General features: G+C 41.8%; 3 protein-coding genes and 1 long non-coding RNA gene across 5 annotated transcripts; all 4 read left to right on the plus strand.

The window, feature by feature from the left end:
* The first annotated feature begins 703 nt into the window (after positions 1-703).
* On the plus strand, positions 704-2,736 carry krtcap2 (keratinocyte associated protein 2). The gene is made up of 5 exons (XM_084026570.1): positions 704-848; positions 1,505-1,659; positions 1,880-1,943; positions 2,073-2,139; positions 2,245-2,736. Exons 1-5 carry the CDS (start codon positions 845-847, stop codon positions 2,363-2,365), a joined length of 411 nt encoding a protein of 136 aa, XP_083882696.1. The 5' UTR covers positions 704-844; the 3' UTR covers positions 2,366-2,736.
* A 1,122-nt stretch (positions 2,737-3,858) lies between these two features.
* On the plus strand, positions 3,859-5,525 carry s100a10b (S100 calcium binding protein A10b). The gene is made up of 3 exons (XM_084026859.1): positions 3,859-3,988; positions 4,987-5,142; positions 5,262-5,525. Exons 2-3 carry the CDS (start codon positions 5,005-5,007, stop codon positions 5,421-5,423), a joined length of 300 nt encoding a protein of 99 aa, XP_083882985.1. The 5' UTR covers positions 3,859-3,988; positions 4,987-5,004; the 3' UTR covers positions 5,424-5,525.
* A 5,520-nt stretch (positions 5,526-11,045) lies between these two features.
* s100w (S100 calcium binding protein W) lies at positions 11,046-12,310 on the plus strand. 2 transcript variants are annotated; one of them, XM_084026264.1, is made up of 3 exons: positions 11,046-11,181; positions 11,450-11,598; positions 11,696-12,310. In XM_084026264.1, exons 2-3 carry the CDS (start codon positions 11,458-11,460, stop codon positions 11,891-11,893), a joined length of 339 nt encoding a protein of 112 aa, XP_083882390.1. In that variant the 5' UTR covers positions 11,046-11,181; positions 11,450-11,457; the 3' UTR covers positions 11,894-12,310. The 2 variants fall into 2 exon arrangements, with proteins under 2 accessions (XP_083882390.1, XP_083882389.1); XM_084026263.1 differs by having other exon boundaries at positions 11,055-11,181; positions 11,446-11,598.
* A 7,005-nt stretch (positions 12,311-19,315) lies between these two features.
* Positions 19,316-20,576, plus strand: LOC311024033. The gene is made up of 3 exons (XR_014598265.1): positions 19,316-19,441; positions 20,039-20,175; positions 20,270-20,576. It is a non-coding gene; the product is annotated as an uncharacterized lncRNA (long non-coding RNA).
* The last annotated feature ends 2,315 nt before the right edge of the window (positions 20,577-22,891 follow it).

Genomic DNA, 22,891 nt, shown 5'->3' on the forward strand with positions numbered 1-22,891 from the left:
TGCTTCGAAATGTTTCGAAGCGTTTCATTGGCTCATAGTGTTCATGCGTCGTGAGCCAGAAGAGGAGCAGACTGAAGCCTGCCACAGTGGAAACAATTCTATTTCTGAATAAAAACCTGTGAAGGTCAAAAACCTGTCTGTTCTGTGCATACACATTCCCCCTCGACCATACAACTTCTCCTATGACAAACTATTATCTGGACTCTGGTGTAAAAGACTTAATACAAAACGATCTTAACCAACATTTAACCCTTCATATCATTTAGATTGATCCGTTGGCTTAATCTGGGATGATTTACAGTATGGGCGAGTATGAATGAACAAAACATGTTAATGACCACACAGTCTTTTCTAAACTTTTATTGCTGACATCATGGGATTGAAACGGTGTCAGAGCTTCAGTCGCGCTCTTGAGAGGTTGCTATTGCTTCAGTTGTCCACCAGATGTCACCATCACTGAAGCGTTGAAGCTTTGAATCTTTTTCAACACAATTGCTAGGAAAGCCTCAGTGCTTCACTTGCCCACCACTACATATTTGTTGTGAAACGGGGAAAATCTCTTTCATTGATGAATTTTAAATTAAAACTGAAATAACATACATTTACCATGACCTATAACTGCAGTTTGTTTAGCAATCAACATGTGAAAGTACAATCAAAGCAGCGCTTCCTCTCTAGCTCCGCTCTTCCTCCATTCCCGACTCCGCCCACTGGTGCCACCTGTTATCTGGTCCGGGTGGTGAGGGTTTTTTTGTTCCTAGAGACGGGACAAGTCGCTGGTTCAACCAAGTTAAATCGAATTCACGTTTATTTCACTACAGGGACTTTAAGTTGACGTTGAATCATGGGTATGTATTGCAACATTTATCATTACAGTTACATCACCGGCGCGTTTGAGTTCGCATTAACTGAAAGATAACTAGTGAGTGGTTCGCCTGTCAAGCTAGCTAGCTAACGTTAACGTTTAGAAATAGGCCGATAGCAATCAAGCAGCATTTTAACTGTGTGTATATGTAGTACTCTTAGATAGAGAGGAGATGCATTTTTTTTTATCACAGTTTGTCTGTAGAGTTATATTAGCCAGATGTTTTGCTGTTAACTTCGTCTGTGTAGCTTAAAGCTAACGGCGACTTGACGGAAACGTTTATGAAGGAACACTGACGTGGCGTTACGCTACTAAGAGTTAACGTAGCCGGTCAGGGCTGAGTTAAGTGATTTAAGTCGTGTTTTTGAAGTTGATGTATTCATAAAGTGATGATTTTGTGACTTCTGTAATTATGTTATAAATCAGATAGTAGTCATTCCAGCACCCGCTCTCATAAAACATCTTATTAGCGGAAACAACTTCCCTAGTCTACGTCTTGTTTTTCATCTACGACGTTAGGTGAATTGCTTTGCTATGCCATGAACTCTCCATTTAAAGAGGAAGTCTTCCCCGCTATTTCACTGCACAATACGGACTTTGCATCCGTGTCTGAGTTCTAACACTGTGTTGGCCCTGCAGCGGTGAACACAGGCACCTCCCTGGTGCTGTCCAGTCTGCTGTCGGTGCTGGTATTTGCGGGGATGCAGATGTTCAGTAAGCAGCTGGGATCCACTGAGTGGCTCACCATCCTGGGAGGTTTCCTGGGCTCGATCCTCTTCATCTGCTCCCTCACTGTATCCTATTGAACTGGTGCCAATCACGAAACTACACCATTCTTTTAGTATGTCATGCTTTGTCTGGAATTGCTTTATCTTGATAAACATACCATGGAGTTGTCTCCAGCAAAATCTTATTTTCAACCGATCCTGAATGATCTGCCTAACCTGGTTTCTTGTGTGCATATTAATGATATGATACCAATGAAGCGTGTTCCACCTTAACTTTTTTCTTCAGGCATTTAATAATATGGAAAATCTAATCTTTGGAAAGGGATTCCAAGCCAAGATATTCCCAGAGAGTGAGTAGTGACTGCACTGAAATCAATCATACTGTCAACAATATCTTTTTTTTGTCTTTTTCCAAGTTTTTCAGTAGATCATCTTTCAGACTCTGTTCCTCACTTGTGTATTATTCTCTCAACATCCAGTTCTGCTGTGCCTGTGCCTGTCACTGTTTGCCTCTGGGCTGGTGCACCGTGTCTGTGTCACCACATGGTAGGTTACAGTACCTCTGCAGATCACACATTCCTACTTAGCTTCAGTCGACACCGTTAAAAGCAGCTGAATGTTTTGTTCCGCTCCTCTTCCTTTCTATTCCAGCCTGATATTCTCCCTCTTCGCGCTGTACTACATCAACAAAGTGTCTGCTGCTCTCTACCAAGCAGCTGCACCTGCAGTAACACCAGCCAAGGCTGCCAGCAAGGGCAAAAGGAAGAACTGATGAATCCGTTGGATCCCACTTGCATCCAGTGAATCAGTTAATATTACCCCAGTGTTGATGGCTGGTGCAACACAGCAGTCGGATATTTAGTAATAATGTGTGTATTTCCGCAGGCTTTTTAAAGACTGCTTGGAAAGAGATAATTTCAATGACAACATACCAACGTTTTTACCGGGATCTTGGTTTGAATCAAGGCCATAAAAAGCTAAACTGCTGTCACCATTCCATTGATAACCTTTTTTACCTTCAGCACTTTTTTTAACACTGATTGCAAAGAGATTCAAACATCCCATCATGTTATCCGCGTGTTCATCAGCACCTCAAGTTACTTTTTTGTTTAATTCGTTTTGTAATTAAATTCTATGAAAGACTTTTGTTCTTGTTTCTCTCCTTTTTCCACCAGCTGTGTGTGTGTGTGTGTGTGTGTGTGTGTGTGTGTGTGTGTGTGTGTGTGTGTGTGTGTGTGTGTGTGTGTGTGTGTGTGTGTGTGTGTGTGTGTGTGTGTGTGTGTGTGTGTGTGTGTGTGTGTGTGTGTGTGTGTGTGTGTGTGTGTATAAACGGATAAATGTATTAAGGCAAAAAATGTATATCTGAAATGTGCCTTTTTTTTTTAAAAACGTCATATTTCAGTGAGAAACTGACCACTGGTGTGAACATGAAATAATTTGTACGTGATGCCACCGTTTATTTTGGCAGGTTTACACTCTAAGAATAAAAATAATAGTCGGTAAGTCAGGGATTTTCATATCAAACGTAATGTTTTCTAGGTTTTTATGGCAAAGCTTAAACAAGCAACAGTTCCAGTGGAGCTGCTCGTTGGCCAACACATCGCTGGGCAGCTCCGGGTGTGAGTGTCAGTGTCAACAGGGTGTTCCTGATGAAGAGAACCTTCCTTAGATAAACAAGAGGCTTCATGGAGCTGTTTAATATCAAATCACTTTCATGGGTTTACTGTTTGTGTTAGAGCGGGCCTGCAAAACAAATGAAATAAAATGTTTTATTGTTTATTATTTCTGACACAAAGCTGTCTTTTTTTTTGGGGGGGGTAAAATAAACCTGGAGGAAAAGTGTGATAGAAGACTGGATCAGGAAAAGAAAATCTATTTCAGTATTTTTTTTTTTTTTCAAGTCTGGGTCCAATATATTGGACCCAGACTTGGTCATTTTCAACATGTCCCAACACCATATAAGTACATGTGTGTGCCTGTTGCTGCTGATTAGGATTCATGGTAGTAGGAACTACATGGAATAACCATTGCTGGATGATATTCCAGATGTGGAAACGTTACAGTTATAATGCTGTTATAAGAAAGTGTTGCATTTCAAAGTTATGGATTCATGTAGGTATACAAAACCTGGGCAGGGCACTGTTTGTTCATAGCTTCTTCAAGTTATTTGCTCTCTCTCTCTCTCTCTCTCTCTCTCTCTCTCTCTCTCTCTCTCTCTCTCTCTCTCCTGCCTCTCTATCGCCCCCCCCCCCCCTCCCTCCCTCCCTCCCTCTACCCTCCCTCTCATCGTATCGGGCGTTGCCTCGCTGACTATAAAATCTTGAAATCTAACTCCCATCCAGCCTCTGCACTCTTGACTGAACCTCAACTCTAACTCCTGCCTCTTTGCGTCCCGGTAAGTTCTTTATCTTTACTTCAGCACTAGTTTCTCTGCCTTCGCTGATCTCCTCGACGTCGCATGAGTTTAGACAGAAACTGGTCGTTGTTTTAAAAGAAGATCACTTTTAATAACTAGAAAGTTGTTGTTCTCAGTTGCCGTTTGAGGCTAAATGCAAACGTAGCTTTCGTTGTGGCATCTGAGGTTTAGTCTGCTTCGACGTGGTTTCTCGGGTGAACTTGGGCGTTGTTGGCGCATTACGCACGACTTTCCTCCGCGGACAAGTAGCGGCTCGTCCATCGTTCATCTTCCTTTTAACTTACGTCACTCCTTTGTCTTCCATTTCATTTTCCATTTTTTTATAACTCAACCGGAAAATGGTGAAATAGAAGGGAAAGGCAGAGGAAGAGTGGGAGGCTTTAGATAAGGATTTTTAGTTTTGTGCCAGGAAAGGATGTAAGAGCAAAGGAATTTGCCTTTGAGTGCCAATAAGACCAACACCCTCACTCATATGTTAGTTTTGGATGAAGCAGTGGAAGGAGTTTTCAGATCTTTTACTCAAGTAAAAGTAGCAGTACTGCAGTGTGGAATTACTCTGTTACAAGTAATAGGCCTGCATCCAAGACAACAGTATGAGCATCAAAGTAAAAGGTTCTCATCATGCCGAATAACCAATTTTAGAAGTATGTCATGTTATTGATGTATTTATTATATACGTTCCACCACTGGGCATCCTACTGCTTTATTGCAGCCTCATCCTTTAGGCCTATAGTTAATTTGGCACGATCCCATTACATCCCATTACATCCCATTACAAAGTATCCAAAGAGAATGCTCCACTTTACATTAATTATGCTGGTATGGAAAGATGGATGGATGGTAGATGGATACATTATTGATTCTTTATTGATTGAGGGAAGGTCAATTATTCGCTCTAATGGAGCACTGTAACTTATAACAGCTGATAGTCTTATATCCTGAAAACTCTTGCCCAGACTTGTCTTTCCTACTTTCAGCACCCGTTTTCTGCAGCCATGACTGAGATGGAGAGGTGCATCGAGTCCCTGATCGTCCTGTTCCACCGCTACGCTGATGAGGACGGGGACGGAAAAACCTTGACCAAGAAGGAACTGAAAAAACTAGTAGAGACTGAGTTACCCACCTTCCTGGCAGTACGAACCTCCTCTATCAAACCTAATCTCTCCCCTCAGCACTGATCCATGCACACCACTTATCAGGGTCATTGTTTTTCCACTTTGCACGCTGAACTTGTCTCTCTTTACTCTTTCAGACCCAGAAGAACCCCAAAACCGTGGACCACATCTTGAAAGACCTGGATAAAAACGAAGACGATAAGTTGGACTTTGAAGAGTTTCTCCCCCTCGTCGTCGGCCTCTCGATGGCCTGTGAGAAGTGTTACAGGCTGCACGAACAGAAGAAGGGCAAGAAGTGAGGGGCAAGTAGCCGGGATACTCATGATGTTGACTGTTTTTGAGTGAACGTATTACGGAGCACAAATGTGTGATTCACAAGTAAAAATACCTTTTTGACAAGATTTCTCCTTCTGTTTGTCTGATTACTCTTTAATATGTTTTCTCTGTCTCTAATTAATGAGGGAGCTTTTCTGTGCATATAATAATCTTATAATCAACTTTATTCAAAACACACGGAAGGTCTATAGTACAGTAGAAAAAATGGCACAATATATTCAAAAATGTAGCAATTAATACATAGTACAGTTCATATAAATAAAATGCTTTAATTAAGGCTACTTTCACATCAACAGAACACAAATTTACATGCAAGCATATTAGCTTGAGCATACATCTTATGGTCTTTTGATGTCTTTATCATCTGATAAATCATTCACAGTGTGATGTCTCATGATCTTATATCGCACACTTTAACGGCATTAACTGGTAAAAAGAAGTCACGGAATACTAATTCTCTTCTATCAATCATAATATTGCTCTTATTAGCATTGATATGAAAAAGTCAGGGCTGCACGGTGGTGTAGTGGGTAGCACTCTCGCCTCACAGCAAGAGGTGACCCCGTGTACGCGTGGGTTCTGGCGTCCTGTCCAGGGTGTACCCTGCCTTTGCTCAATGATAGCTGGGATCGGGTCCAGCCCCCCCCCCCCCCCCCCCCCGTGACCCTGAATACAGGATAAGCGGTAGACGATGGATGGATGGATGAAAAAGCCATTCCATATTGAGAACAAACCCTCAGAAGTTGTTGTAAACCAGCTCTATATGGGCAAAAGATGACCAAATCATCTGCGTACATTAGGTGATTAATGAGAGTATTACTCATTCAACTGTTCATCCATATACACATTAAACAGAAAAGGAGACAAAATTCCACCTTGACGAACTTCTTACCAACAAGAACTGGTTCCGATACAGAACCTCCCATTTCACCTACATGGACTGATGATGTAGGTACCGGTAGACTAGGATTCATATAATTTACTTTAGGGAAATCATTTTTCATGATTAATGCATATAGTTTCATACGCTCTGTGTCATCTAATTCTTGTGCAGATGGAACCATTATAATCTAGAAGAGCTCTGCCAGTGCCGATGAAAATACCTCCGAAAGTACAGAGAATGTTGATTCTTGACATCAGTGTTGTGAAACAGATGTGCCTTACAGATCCCATCTGAAGCCCATCATTTCACCCACAAATCCTCCTTGAACGTTCAATGAAGGCAGACGTTTTTATACGGCAGATAAGTGGTTCAGTATGGGAATGTGCTGGTTATCAGATGCTGCCTGAACGTGGGTGCAGCCAGCGCCTCGATGCCAAATAAGCATGCTTTTGAGTGCTCACACGATTTGGTGGGGTTTGACGGGATATGTTTTTGGGTGATAGTGGTGGTTTTCATGATCCTCGTCCTTCTGGAGAGGCATTCATCCCCCTGTGTTCCCGTTATCTCCATGTGACACTGACTTACTTTCACTTATTCTAAGTATGAACATCCTTGACGGCACTTCTATCAACACAGAATTCTACAGAAAATACCTCACATGAAAGAAGTCTAAAGTACACCAAAAGGACATGGCACACTGCAGAGCAGTCGGTCCAGTAATCTCTCAGCAATGTGAGTAATATAAGGGAGATAATAAAAGACAAAAAGCAACTCTGTGTTTTTCATTCCCAGGGGAAGAATAAAGCCTGTAGGGAATGATTACAAAAGCCCTCCCTGTCCTTTCAGCCTGATTCTTGGGATAGTTGGCATTCACCAGCAGAGAGATGTTGCACACCCTCAAATACATGGCATAGAGGAAGAAACACGCTTCTCATGCTATAAAAGTTATACCAAATATTTAACGTCAGCGCTGAATCCAATGGGTGGTGATTTAACCGTCAGTAGGCGCATCAGACGTGTAGTAAAATAAATGCATATGTGTTACTAGTGTCTTGTGTCAGGCAGGACAGCGGGACAGGAGAAGTGTAACAGTGTAAAAGCACAGGTGTAAATAATGAATGATGGCTTGTTTCCATTTAGCTGCTTTGATTGGGACAAAACTCGCTGCTGAAATCTGAACAAAAAAAAGTATCAAATGCTGCACAAAAGTCAGAACATATGGGAGGTCATGGAAACAAACACCATCACTTTAAACATTAAAAAGGAACTTTCAGCCCTGGGTCTTGAACAATATCCTGACTGTTATTTGCAGGGTTGAAGTGACGGATCACATTCTACTCTCAATACTTAATACTGTAAGTGTAGTTTGCTACATTTCAAGTTTCCAGAGTGAGAACATGAAAAAGTCCTGATGAAATAAAGAAGAAGAAGCTGCTGGTGTGTCTGCGGCTGCAGGAGGGCGGAGCTAGAGGAGGCACTCAGCTGACACTCAAGATGCATGGGGATGTTTCACTTATGAGCCAACAACTCCCAACAATGGTTTGTTGGAGATAAGGGGGGGTGAATTAATATCCTACAATGCCATGAAACCTGATGAGATCTTTGTTGGTTATGGTTAGTAAGTTGAACCTGGGTATCTAGTTGTATCGACCATAATCACTTATTTTATACGCCACGTATTTTATTGCCACGTGACCCAAATCCACCGCACCCACATCTGGCTCAATGCTAAAATGCTCACGATGGATTCTCCGGCCGTGACCCCTCATTCACTGAGGGACTCTTTGTGACAATCATTCCTGATGTGAGTGCAAACTCTCATTCAGCTCCACGTGTCTGAATGCTTGGAGGACCAGAGGCTGAGTGGGCTGGTCGCTGTGCTTTGAGAGGAGGGAAAGACAAATGAAGTCCAGACAATAATGAATGCAATCTATTATTTTATCCACATTTTACACCAATAATTCTACTTGAGTAAAATATATTTAAGTGACAGTACGTTTACATGATATTTTCCCTGGTAATTCATTATAAGCGTTGTTTTTTCTCCAATAAGGAACATTTGTTAAGAAATTAAATTGGATGCCAGAATAAGACTTTACTTTATCAAAAAGATCGTTGTACTTAAATGTACTCAAAATCCATTTTTGGGGAGGGTCATGTTCACAGCTCGGCCAACATGGAAGGCTTTAACAAGCTCGGAGATAATATTGAAGAGTCGGGATTTGGCCTTTTTTGATCAGCAGGTCTTTGATCCACTAGATGTCACCAAAGGCTTAACCATTTGCAATTCACACCCACTGACTAACAGTTCCACCACCAGAGGGAGGAAAGACACTGTTTAATAAAAGTAAGCGTTGCTGCTTTCAGTGAAACTGTGTCAAATATTTTAACATACTAATACAAAATGTGTACTGTGTGATGACCCCTCCCATCCAGCAGGGGTCTGTGTTTCTCTTCCTTCTCTTTAGAACTACAGACATTTTCAGTTATTTTTGGTTCATCTATGAATTCAATTTTTCACCTTTAACCCCTCAAGTCTCACATAACTGCAGCCTTTGAGTCGGCTGTTTATGCATGTTTATACATGTTTATGCATGTTTATGTATGTTTATGCATGCTGTCTTTACCTGTTCATGCATCAGCTGAATAGAGATTATACACATAGGCCTACATACAAATACACATGGACTTGCATTTATATAGCATCTTTCTAGCTAACTAACTACTCAAGGTGCTTTACACTACATTCAGTCACTTTCTCACACACACACACACACACACACACACACACACACACACACCGAGTGTAGCATCGGGGGCCATTGGGGGTTCAGTTTCTTACCCAAAGAGGCATGCAGGAGCCGGGATTCGAACCACCAATCTTCTGATTGGAGGACGACTCGCTCTACCTCTGAGTACCCCTTGTACCCCTACCCCTTGTAGAGATATACAGTATATAGACACATAGATGCACTTAGATGCAGATACAACATTGGGCTGCAGAGTGTGGTGCTGATGATAACATGAACTTGACAGCCTGAGCAGCCGGTTTGTAGTATTTAACTGGTGGTTTGTTTTTTCTGAGTGTGCTTTTGTTTTTTCCCACACCCTGTCAGACTCACGGCTATAACGACCTGCTAAATACACATCACACTGAAAAATGACTATGGCAATAGCTTTAGCCTTGTTTGGACGTTTGTTTGAGCATTCCACAGTGTGGAGGAACCTGAACCCCACACCCAGACGTTTCAGGAAAATGAAGTACTCTTGTTATGAAAGGAAATTCTCTCTAAAGCTGCGTTACTCATGGCTTTTATGTCAGCTTGGTTACCACGTTTTAGTTGCCAGTGTTGTTCATGTTGTTTGTTTTTTTTACAGGTGTTATCTTACCTTTTTGCTTTTCTGGTGGATATTTTGATTTTGATAATAACAGGCAGCAGCAGCACACATCTGTTAGATTACATTCAATCATTTATTCAAACCTCTTCTACTTTGTTTTCTAACACATGCTCATGTTCAGGGTGCAGACCGCGGAGGTGCAGGACCTCCCGAGCAGTGAAACTGGAGCTCATACCCCAGCCAGAAGTGTGGAACTCGTTTTAGTGTGTAATCAACACCACACGATCCCTCGTCTCCATTTTCTTTTCCTCCCCTGCAAAGAGAATCTGATCGTGTTCAATAAATGAAAGTAATGAGGTCGGAGTGAAGAGAGGCTTGTACTAAAAGGGACTTGGCAGGGGGCAGCCGAGGGGAAGAGGGAGAAAATGCTGCTTTTCTGCTGCCTTGGAACAAACAAGTGGAAAACGGAGGTTGAGTTACATAACGGCTGAGCAGGATGAATGGGGTGTGACCCCGACCAACATATCCACACTCATATCCACCAGACCCGTGACTGATTTTTAATTTAGTTTAGTTGGACTACAGAAGGACAGCAAAGTATTACATTTGTTTCCGGTGGTTATTCAACCACCACAGATGAATTTAAGTCAAAAACATCCGTTTGAACTAGACTCACTTTATTCCAGTTGAAATTAAATACGACCAGCTCTAAAGCATGTCTTTATTTCTTAGCTGGCAAAATACAATTTCCAAAATGAATATAAACCGCTTTTAACCTTGTGATTAGCATTACGCATTGATTTGATCTTAAAAACATCTGATGGGTTGCCTGTAGCTAATCAAACACAACCTTATTATAGGACATTAGCAAAACTATCGGGCCAACAGGGCAGCCTAGACACCCTGCAGACATAGATTTATTATTTATGAACACACACACACACACACACACACACACACACACACACACACACACACACACACACACACACACACACACACACACACACACACACACACACACGATTCTGCCTTTAAACTCACAGTTTTGGGCTGGAGTAAAACCCATTCACTGTAACTTTCCATTTGCTCTGACACATTTTCTCCACACGGCACTCCTTAATGAGCAGCTCCTTAATGAAAAGTCACACACACACACACACACACACAGTGTCAACAACAGCAACCATTTGATATCTACGACACAAACATAAACACTGTGGCTGTCTTTTGTTAAGTTTATGTTATGTTATGTGTTTTTTCTGGCAAAGCTCTAGTAAAACTAGTTTGGGTGGAAAGGGGGATCATTTCCAATGCATGAATCACTGGTGGTGTGGTTGTATAAGTCCGTGTGTGTGTGTGTGTGTGTGTGTGTGTGTGTGTGTGTGTCTCCACTCTTTAAGAGGAGGCTTCCACCTCAGTCTGGCGGCAGTCTCACCTGGGAGCGCTGGTGGAACAGACGTGATCTCTCTTCGCCCCCGGATCGTGTGAACTCTAAGGTGAGTCCTGACGAGAAGGTGAGGTGTCGGGGAAGGAAGGAGAGAAAGAAAGCATTTAATCCAGATTTTGAGCACAAAAGATGCTTGAGAGTAATGACATGGCATTTATGAAAGCTTCACTCAGCGCTCTGAGCATTTGCCAACCACCTTATTGTGTTTGGACCTCCTGAACTGTGCTCATACTAACACATGCAGCATGTCTGTGCTAGTATCATGAGGCTTCATAAGCTTTGACAGCACAGAACTGTGTTTCCTGTCCATCAGGTAGCTGCAGCCATGGCTCGTTTGGACCAGGTCATCACAAACATCGTGGATATATTTATGGAGTACGCTGATGACGAAGGCAAGAAAAAGCAGTTAAGCCAAGACGAGCTCAAGAAGGTGTTGGAGCACGAGATACAAAGTCCTGAGTTAAAAGTAAGAGACTGAACACTCACTTTACATGACATGCGGCTGTAAGGCCTCTCATTCATCCAACTGGGCCTTTGGTAACCGTGAGGATGTGTCTTTCCAGGACAAAATCAACGCAGGTGACATCGACGAAGCCATGACGATGCTGGATAAAAACCACGACGGTGAGGTCAACTTCCGAGAGTTTTGTCGGTGTGTGTGTGTCCTGGCCAGATGCTACTACAACAAGAAGACAGGCAAAGGCTGCAAGAAAGGAGGCAAGGGCAAGGGGCAAGAGGGTGAATGTGAACAAGAAGACTGAGGAAGAAACCCTTCTAGCACCACAAGACATGACCTGTGTGTTATATGTGACCCCACTGACCCTGAAACCAGATGCTGCTCGTATTAGGCCGTTTGCACATCCATCATAAATCTCTCGTTGCTTGTTGTGATATTCTCACCGCCTTCATACAAAATAAATACACGCGATGAAGTTTTTGTGGGTTTCCTCCAGGTTTTGTTGTTGGCAACTAGGGGTGTGAATCTTTGGCTTCACAGCGATTCGATTAACGATACAGTAGTTGGCGAATCGATTCAAGGACATTTTTTTTTTTAACGATTCGATTTGATTCAGTAACTTGTAACCAAAATTCTATATCCATGAAATAAACATGCAATAATGCTAGTGAGACTATCTGTATTCTTCTGAAAGGTGAAAAATAAACAGACCAGAGAATTACTTATTTAACATATTTATTCTATAAAAAAAGTAGTCCTGCATAATATCTTAATGCTAAATACAAAAATGTAATTAAAATATGCTCAGTTATTTTTAACATTTTTCAATAGACTACATGCTGGCAGGGGAGAGAGTGTCTTAAACGTATTAAAACATTAATCATAAGTAAGAATCACGGTTCATACGATTAAACGCATTTATATCGATTATTGGTGAAGCCAAAACGATTCATTCTATTTATTTATTTTAGCAGATTGATTTAGTAGAATCGGTATGACTGACAATCAATTCATGGATTCATCCAATGAATCGTTACACCTCTATTGGCAACACGTCGTCGCTTTGAGACAAATAAAGCAGCTTCCAAAGCTTCAAACTACGGGACTCTACCTTCCCCTCTAGCATCACCTTTACATGTGTCAGCCCCGGCATGTCAAAACACGCTGCTTACATGCATAGTGTCTTTTCAAAATAAAATCGGACTTCGAAGGTTAGATTTAGGCAACACAACCACTTAATTAGAAGTAGTTGACTTTCCTTTTAGTTTCACAAGGGGCACGAACAGCAGTCTCCTGGACCAACCCCTGTGTGGACTTTTCTATATATCACACCCGAGCCAGAGGCCAAGGAGCACACAGCAAGCTGCATTCTTATTGTCTAATAATCCCCTCAGAGGTTAGATTAGCACACATGGCAATGTGTCCATACCACTTTTAATATCATTTATTTACATTTTGCATCAAACTTACTGAAATTCCTGCCTATCTAGCAACTCACATACATATCTATTGGTAACATGTGAGGTAGTCAGCTGAATACGTTCTAAACCTCCATACAGATGTTTGTTTTTGGGAGCTCTGCAACCACAGAGTGTAATGTAACACTGGAGGAATGGAGGGGGACGGTTGAGTCACGTCTCATTTCCGTATCCTCCCTTTCTAAATCAGAGTCGTTGCTCAGCCGTGTATTACTGCATTCTGCCTGCCAGGTGGAGCACGTGCATTCAACTACTGTATAGGAAGTGACAAGCACAAGCACCTCCCTTCTCTGATGTTCTGTAAGTCCGTTTGAATGAACTCATTTGTACTGAAATGTAGTTCATCATATTTTTGGACATATTTTGGCTGTGGACGCAAAGATATTGATAGTGTGTCGCTATAAATTGTGTAAGAATAAATGAACACAAATCCCTTTATTCATGAAGGCGGGCACCACCTGTGGAAAGCTATTAGCCAGTGTTGGAGGGAGGTGGGAGCCAGTGAGCTGAGCTCCCATACAGTGAGGACTGGCTTCCATGAACACAGTTAACTCAAATAACTGTCTCTGAAAATGCAGCAGCGTAATATTTTATTTACACATAAAGCTATTTTCCCTTCAACATACAGAGTCATATTGACGTTAAAGATAAATAGCTTAAGAGTAGCCTAGACATGTAGTAAAGCATCATGAATGCAGCATGACTGCACTACACCACCACGCCACTATGCACAAACTATCAATATGTTATTTTCAACAAAAAATAAATAGATCAGTTGTTATGCATGCAATGTGTGTGTGTGTGTGTGAGGAAGTGACTTAAGAGGAAGTGTGTTCTCTGATAAGAATACATTTTGTAAATATTTGGGGCTCAGTTAAACCTAAGGAGGAGGAACCATGCTTCAAAATCTGTACATGATTTGGTAAAAACTTTTTTTTGTCAGTATTAAATGGACACTTCTCTGAAAACCAAATTTCAAACTCAAATAAATAAGTCTGTGTGGATGTAACCGTCGCTTATGTTGACTTCTGTACTATTTTTTTTTACACATTCAGTTCAGTCTTCACCTTGCTTTAGTCACTGACTATGTAACCCACGTTTTGCATCTATTTGTTTGAAAGCACCGCCTTTATGAATCTGCCAGTTTGAGCCAGTTTGAACAAACAGAATGCACCTGGTCTGAAGTCAGTGTAAATGGACCAACCGTCGTGTATGTAAATAAAAAAAACAAAGGCATGAATTAAAACAGACTCCTTTGTCAGTCAGAAAGAATCTCTCAATCGCATAATGAAACTGTCAACCTGCCTGGATGCATAGTGGATGTATTGCTTATGTGGCACATGCTGCATGGATGAGCTTCTGGGTGTGGTACGTGTACTAATACTACGTCTGATCACCTGAGTACAGCTCGGGCAGAGAGGGGACCACGCCCTGCTCTGATGTGGGAGAGATGGCGGCGCCTTTGTTCCTTATTTTGAGCAGCCGCATGTTGTGTCTTGTAAAGGGAAGGTGGCACCATAAATGATTATGATTTTATATATATATATATATATATATATATATATATATATATATATATATATATACTGGCAACTTCCTATCAGCAAAACGGCTATAAATGCATAATTGGCAGATGTTTGTAATCAACATGCACAAGCAGGCAATGAGCTTTGGAGACTCTTGAAAACTCCTAAAACTCTCCAAACTCACTACGTTTCTATGACTGGTGCTTTGTTAGAGATGGCTGTGCTACATGGATGTGCTGCACCTGAACTGCAAAAAAGTCCAGTTACCGACAGACACAAGCAGCTTCACAAACTCACGAAGCACAGAAGCAACGGAGAGCAGAGCCAACAGAGCACAATGAAAGGGAGAGAGGAACCGTCGGGGGCAGAATAAACGTTTTGTTCCAGTGGGTCTCATATTTCCTGCTGTCCAACGGTTACTCATTGTTAACCAGGCGCGGTAGCGGCAGCAATATTCTTGTTGAAACCACACAACTGCAGCGGGAACTAAGCTGCAGGTTTCTATCATTCCTTTCCAGGGATACATTCAGCCAAACCATAGCTCATAAACCGTAATGAACTCAACCGGGTTGTGACACACTCTTGTGCAAGCGGAGCTGCTTAACGGCTAGAAGCTTCTTCTTGTTTTTTTTTTAATCAAGCTGCTGTGATTGCAATCATATGCTGTTTTTTGCAGGAATGTGGAAGTGAACGGTTTCTGCATGTTAAACCAAAAGGAGAAACTTTTACCGAACGTTGAGAAGAAAAAGGGCGGAGAAAGAATGAAGGGGGATTTAACTTCCATTGTGAAGCGTCTTCTGGTGGTAAACAAACATTCCAGCGTGCACACGCACATGCACGAACAATCAACCACGGGTTGTAGTGGAAACTTTTTAGTGTTACCATGAGAGAGGAGCCGGCTACATAGCACACAACAGCAGCCTGTTTTGACAAAAACAAGAGCCCTGCTCTGAACAACATTACTCTAGACTTTCATGCACAGGAAAAACTGCTGAAATTGTTTATGAAAACCAAAAGTAGGCATACACAGTGCACTTTTCCCGGAGTTGCAAACATGTTTAGTCGTACTTTTAATACTATTAGTGTTAAAGTGTTAAATATTTGCACCTTCTGTACTGCTCGTTTCACACACATGCCAAGTCATTTTTCAGGTTTCAAAAATATATTAACAAGCTTAAAAGCCACATGAGTAACTCCCGAGAGGCGTCACTTGTGTTGATTTGAGCCCAACGCTAACACCAGCATGCTAACATGCTAACACGGTTACCGAGATCACCGTTTGTTAGCATGCTAACATTCGTTAAAGTGCAGAAACACTTTCTGTTTTATTACTTGAAGTCCTCGTAACATACCGATAGCAATGAATGCATTAAATGCTCCAACATAAAATGTGTCATCTGTGGCAGGACTGTAAAAAATAATTGGACGGTCTGCCTGTCTGTCAATATTGACTTCCTAATTGCACTCTGCCGATCTCGTTTGGCGTTCTGGGGGAGCGGTTCTGAACGGAGGTCTGAACGAAGGGGCGCGACTTTTTTGGTTCCACAATGCGTTCAAAGTCAAAAGACCTACTCAAACTTTAATAAGGATTCTTTTTAAAGTACAGCTGAGGCTTATGTGAAATGTTGACCTGATATTCATCCATCTGATAATTGTTGAGACGTTTCACTTAAAACGAATAAAGTCGACCTCGCGGTGGCGTCGGAGGAATATCATGGGATCACAAAAGTCCTGACGATGAATCAATTGCCTGGGAACCATGAATGTCTGTACAAACTATTGTGACAATCCATCAAGTAGATAAATTATTATTATATAAGTGAACACACTATAGTTGTTTTGGGTTATTAGTTTCAGTCTGGTCCAAAGTGTCTGGTCCGAAGTGGCTGACCAACTGACTGTCCACCAGACAGATAATAGCATGGCAAAAAACCCAATCAAATCAGTATCTTCTTCACAGACGTCAGACAGAAATAATGTCAGAATCCTCATGAATTCCTCCGAATGTTTTCCCCCAAAGTAGACTGGATGAAATGTGTCATAATGGCAGGCTATTGAAAACCTAACTGACAGTAAATGTTTGGCCTGCCCTTTGAATTCACTGGATTATCCACAAGCAACCAGTCACAAGGGACTGTGCTGCACCATGGGAACACCCAAAACACGAGTTCCACATGCACATCAGCCCAACTGCAGCCCAACAACACAGATTTTGTTGAAAGATCCTGATCACACTCGTTCTATTCTAAAAAGCCACGAGACCGTTTTTAATGGCTGATGTACCCAGCAGACATTTCCCCGTAGCTGTCGGCGTGTTTGAGGCGGGAGGACAGTATCGTGTATATGCAGAATGGTTCAGCCCAATCGGCGTTCACAGGCATTCCCCACCAGTGAGTCACGTCGTCTCATGCCAGGCCCTTCCTCTGATTTGATCTCTTACTGACTATACTAGTTTCTCGGTCTCTCATTATATAAATCCCCCCCGTTGCAACATATTGTCTGTGCATGCAGACTAGAGACAACTTGTTGGTTGTTTACGTTCCATGAAGGCGTGGCTGACATGGAGAAGTCTTGCTTTATGACTCCGTGAAGCTCACTGTTTGGTGGAATGTGAGCCAAACAACATACACAACACACACACACACACACACACACACACACACACACACACACACACACACACACACACACACACACACATATATATATATATATATATATATATATATATATAGCAGCACTCAGGAGGAACCTTTGTCATGGGAGCCGTTGCGCCCCGGGCTGTCTCAGGTGGGAACTTCCGGCTACGCCTAGGTGACGAGTTGAGCTTCATGGTTGCTGAACTATCCATGTTTTACAGGTTATTAGTCACCAAAAACAACAAAGGTTTTTTGCAGAGGTTTATTTTGGCTCACACACATGTAATGGGTTGGAGTCAAACAAGTGTGTTTGCCAAGTACTTCATATAAATACAGTTAAATGCTTCAGAATGTATTTGTTTGTATAAAGTGTTGATATAAAAAGTGAGATGTAAAATGAAATTGGTTGCATTTAAAGTGTTTTGCATTCATATTTGAGTGTATGTAGTTGTATGTGGTCATGTCATAAATACAGTTAAGCAGTGCTGTATTTTGCACACAAATTGTGAAGTTGATACAGCTGTGAATACATTTGTGAGATGTGATGGAATAATATGATGTATGGACATACTAAATATACAGTAATGAAGGACTGAAGCAGAGACTGACACTTAAAGGAATGTGTTGTGTTGAATATTTGAATGTGAATTTGAATAAAGATTCGATCTGGATGATGAACTGAGAGCTCCGTGTCTTTATTGCTGCTGAACTGGATCTTTGTTTTACAGATCTGTATTTTGTTGCTACCAATCTTGAGACGATTTGCATGTCATTACTTGTGAAATACCTGTCAGGGTTACTGCATGCAGTTATGTATTATAAACCTGGGCTGAAACTTGGAAAACCCGCTGTACTAGTTTGACTAATGAATCAAATAATCCTTAAACGTCTAGTCCTAAAATAAAAAGTCCATTCACCAAAGCCAGTCAGAAGAAACAACCAGCTGTTGAGATGCCTTGAATTGAAATCTTTTAGAAACTTGCCTTTCACATCAAACTACCAATTTGCTTGCCCGTTGCACCACTTTTACTCGATCACGTCTCTTGTTTTAAAACCGACGGTCACGAGAAATGTGGTATTTATCCCTGAGGGACAGAGAAAGGATGACACATCAACAACAAAAGAGCACGGTTTAGAGGAAAGGAAAATATGAATTTTAGCTTGTCCTGAGCCCATTTCTAGAAGAATCTAAGAAAAACAAAGGAAATGTGTCGGAAAGCAGTCGTAGAAGTACAGTTCACCCCGTGTGTTTGAATGTAGCATGAAGCATTATATTACTGCTCTACCGCCGTAAAATGAAAAAAACAGTCACAAATATTCCCTCCTCGTGAATACCTTCAGTGCATACGCGGGCACAAGAGGACACTAAACTTGTTGAACTGCTCCACAACAGGTTTCCTGCAGGAGTATTAAAGAGCAGTGCTGTTGCAACAAGCTGTAAATGCCACTTCGACATGTTTTACTTACAACTCCTGATGCTTTTCTTTAGGTACGTTCGCCGAGCTCAAGAGAGGAAACTGTTCAGTCGACAGCAATGGTGTTGCTCCTCTCAGGGAGTTTGTCACTAATAACAGACTGAACAAATGGCCTCAGAGCCTTCTCACCTTATTTCAATTTACTGAATGAAAAATGATGTTACGACTTTGGCAAACACAGGTCATCATCGTGTGCTCTGAGAAGGAAAACGCAGCATCAATCTCTGATTCTGAATGTCAGAGGTGACAAAATAATCAAGTAGCAGCTGTGAGATCAGCATTGGTGTGAAAATCAACATAAGTTTGGTAAAAGCACGGGCAGCTCTGTTAGTCTGACTAATGAAGGAAATTATTCTGAAACGTATGGTCAATATTTGCTGTTAAACACGAAAAATCTATTTTGTTTTGTTTTCAGGTTGAGCCTTTTATGAATATATCTGTACAGGTTATGGATGATGGGATTCAGGTCCCTTATCAACCGATATGACATTGATCTGTATTCATCCTTGTATACAATTATGACTTGTAGCTTTCCCGCATTGGTAAAACTGGTATGAAACTGTTTCTTATATTTTCTGGAGAGAAGAAAAAAAGAAAAAAAGAGAGACAAAGAGGGGTGGTGGCTTGGAGAGAGGGTGTGTCACCCTGCCTTTAAAAATGTTTGTGTCCGTGCTCCCTTCTCAAATCTGTCTCTTCCACCCTTTGCTACCTGCACAAGTTTCCACACAATTTTGGTAAGTGAAAATATATTTTAAAACCCCTTTTTTTAAATACAGCATTAACCATGTTTGCTTTGAATGTGTCTGAATGCCCTAATATGTGCTATTATGAGTTGTAATGGATGAGATTCTGGGTGTGGCATTTGTACTGTGTGGAGTGCTGCATCTGAGTATACACGTCGACCCCATGCTAAGATTATAACAATTCTAATTTGAGTATTATAATTGCAACAATCGTTAAAATATGTGGGATTTCAGAAAAACAAAGCTACTGAGGATTCTGGAGGGGGGAAATCAATTGAAAAGTTGTTTAAACGAGGCATGCAGGGTAATGTGTGTGTGACGACGCAGAGTCTAAACCATGAAGAGGAAACAACCAGTAAAGTGGGTGTGGGACGGAGAAAAGATGACGAGGCAACACGAGAGCCAGGTTTACAAAAAGGGGGAAACAAGAATTTGAGCTTCTCCTGAATCCGTTTCTTTTAGAGAATAAGGTCTATTCATGAGACAAACAATGAAGTGTGTTCAGCAAACTGCTCATCCAACTCCTAACACATAAATGAATGGAGAAATGAACACTGGACTACAGTCAACAATATTTTCTCTTTGCAGCCACCATGCCCAAGCTCATAGAGGTAATGGCCGCTCTCAATCAAATCTTCAATAATTATGCTGGAAAAGACGGAAATGCCAAAACTATGACCAAGGCTGAGCTTGCTGAGCTCCTCCGTGTAGAGTTCCCTGGGCCCGTAAGTATAATATATATGTAGCACTATTGCAATGGAGGGCTGTGAATGCCTCTTTTACAATTTAATGACAAGTCCGTCTGTTTTCTTTCTTTAGGTTTCAAGTAAGGCGGAGATGGAAAAGTTCTTCTCTGCCTTGGATCACGACGGCAGTGGTTCTGTTGATTTCCAGGAGTTTGCCACTTTTGTCGCTATCCTCAGCGTCATTTGTTGTGGCGACCAAAAATAAATGGATTCAATGTCATGATCATATGTTCTGAGAGGGTGCCAATGTTAAAACACATATACAGATTAATCTTAGACGAGTTATTATTTAGGCTTCAGGGACTTCAAATGTGCTGACTGAGTGTGTATCGCTTATTTTCAACTTTACAAGTGACAAATAAAGAAACAATGCCACATTTTGTGAAACGTTTTGTGTGTGTTCTTAAACCAAATACAGATATTGTGCGAATTTAGACTGTTTACCCTCCCTACTGTTAATCTTCAATGCCTTTGAAATAATAATCCCTGCAAAACATACTCTAACTTTTCACAAAGCATGTTAACGAAAACGAACACGTCCCATAGTTCAATGTTCACAATTATGTCACCGTTTGCTTTACATGCAAAGCAGGTGACAACGCTGCTTTGTCCCTGAGTCCAGAGTGGCTTGCATGAAGTATGTATAAAATACATCTCCGAAACTTACGAGCAGTAATATTCGTGGGCGTTAAGACTTCAGTGAGCCTGCCTTGTTCTGTGTTCAGACACTGGGTTGTACACTGCAGATGATTCATGCAGGAATGTTGCCCCCCCTTGTGTTTAGACTTTTCCCTCTGAAGTGCGCATGCTATTTATTCACCTGTGGTCTGGTGGCTGGAATAAATTATACTAATAAATAAAGGGGATGCACAGAGTTTAAATGTTTTCGAAGGAGAACAAGGACTTACTTTATGCATTAATTTAGCCTGCACAAAATACATAGAAACCAACCACAACCAACTCATGTTCTGTATATAAGTGGATTCAATTGAAATTAATAATTCTTATTACATTAAACACAATTTATTTAGGAACAATTAGAGCAAAAGTCGATTTGGACACAAAGACAGGGCCTTAAGATTATGTAAGATTGGCTGGACGATGGCTTCTAGTGACTTTTGAGTTGGCTTGTGACTCAAAAAGAAGCAAACCATGATCACAGGTTATGGACCTCTTATGGACATTAAAGGTTGAGTAGGTCATTTGGAAAAACCACAGAGACTATGACTTTGAACGCATCGCTCAACTGAAAAAGTCCCGCCCCCTTCGTTCAGACCTCTCTGCAAAGCCGTTCCCCCAGAACGCCAAACGAGTGCTTGCAATCAGGAAGTAAGCATTGACAGACAGGCAGACGTCCAATTATTTTCTCCGTCTGAATTTTTTGATTGGACGGGGTTTTTACAGTCCTGTCACGGCCAATGATTACAATGTTTTTATGTCATAGCATTTCATTTATTCATTGCTATCGATATGTTATGAGGATTTCAAGTAATATAACAGAAAGTGTTTCTGAATAGAATCACCTACTCAACCTTTAATTGTGAGGAATCCAAACTAAGATCTTATAAGTACTCTCATTTAATTTTTTGATAACCAATCGTAGATGGGCTACCATCCAATATTCACGAGATTTAAAGCAATAATAAAGAACTAACAGAATTAGGCAACACTGTTTCTTTCTAATCCCATAGACCCCTGAGACTTTCCTTGGGGTCCCTGCCCCTGTAGGTCCACAGGTTGAGAACCACTACCTTACATAAAGATTGAGTTGAGAAATGTTTATTACTATTTAGCTGAAAAACGGATCCGGACTTGTCTGTATACAATTATAAGGGCCTACCCAGGAAGCTCGGCGGTCCACAGTGACCCACATGGAACGCATCCTGGGGCGGTCTCGGGAATTGTCGGACTCTCTCGGCTTTTTCCGGTAATCTGGGTCAGTTAGCTAGCCAAGCTGATTAGCCTGCTACTACCAGCTAATGTTTGTAGGATATTTATTGTTGACTGAATTGGAGTGGATGCTACAAAGAGTGTAGAAAAATGGCGGACGTCGAGGGAGAAGGGATTTGTTCACCGGTCCCTCCGTTGCCTCACCCTTCTTCTCGTAACGGCTCCGGTAGCGGTAACGTAACACCGGGCACCGGCGGCAGCTGCCAGACGGCGACCACCGTTACTTCGGGCCCACGGCTAGTCCGGATAGTGAAATCTGACTCGGGCTATGGCTTCAATGTCCGCGGACAAGTTAGTGAAGGCGGGCAACTACGGAGCATTCACGGGGAACTGTACGCTCCACTGCAGCATGTCAGCGCGGTCCTGCCGGGAGGCGCCGCCGACAGAGCCGGCATTTCGAAGGGGGACAGGATTCTGGAGGTGTAAGTTGCTACAGTCTTAGCTTCATCGAGAGCATTATGGAAGTAACGTACTCGTGACTTTTATCTCTGTGGATGTCAATGAAAACCGGCAAGGAGGACCCGTGAGCATTATTTATTGGGGGGCACTGTCATACTGGTCTTGCTGGGCACAGTAGTCGTTCATCCCTGTGTGTGTGTGTGTGTGTGTGTGTGTGTGTGTGTGTGTGTGCGCGCGCGCGCGCGCGAGAGAACAGATTCATTAGACATTCGAGTCACACCAAAACCTCTTCCACTCATCCACAGCACGCCACATATTCCAGAGACACCTCTCGCACACATCCACG

Source organism: Eutrigla gurnardus (assembly GCF_963514095.1).
Source record: "Eutrigla gurnardus genome assembly, chromosome: 14".
Lineage (NCBI taxonomy): Eukaryota > Metazoa > Chordata > Actinopteri > Perciformes > Triglidae > Eutrigla > Eutrigla gurnardus.

Coding starts and splice junctions, on each gene's coding strand:
- krtcap2 (XM_084026570.1), top strand. Junction 1,660..1,879: donor TCTTCATCTGCTCCCTCACT/GTATCCTATTGA, acceptor TTTTTTCTTCAG/GCATTTAATAATATGGAAAA. Junction 1,944..2,072: donor AGCCAAGATATTCCCAGAGA/GTGAGTAGTGAC, acceptor CTCAACATCCAG/TTCTGCTGTGCCTGTGCCTG.
- s100a10b (XM_084026859.1), top strand. CDS start 5,005: ATGACTGAGATGGAGAGGTGCATCGAGTCCCTGATCGTCCTGTTCCAC. Junction 5,143..5,261: donor AGTTACCCACCTTCCTGGCA/GTACGAACCTCC, acceptor TTACTCTTTCAG/ACCCAGAAGAACCCCAAAAC.
- s100w (XM_084026264.1), top strand. CDS start 11,458: ATGGCTCGTTTGGACCAGGTCATCACAAACATCGTGGATATATTTATG. Junction 11,599..11,695: donor TACAAAGTCCTGAGTTAAAA/GTAAGAGACTGA, acceptor GTGTCTTTCCAG/GACAAAATCAACGCAGGTGA.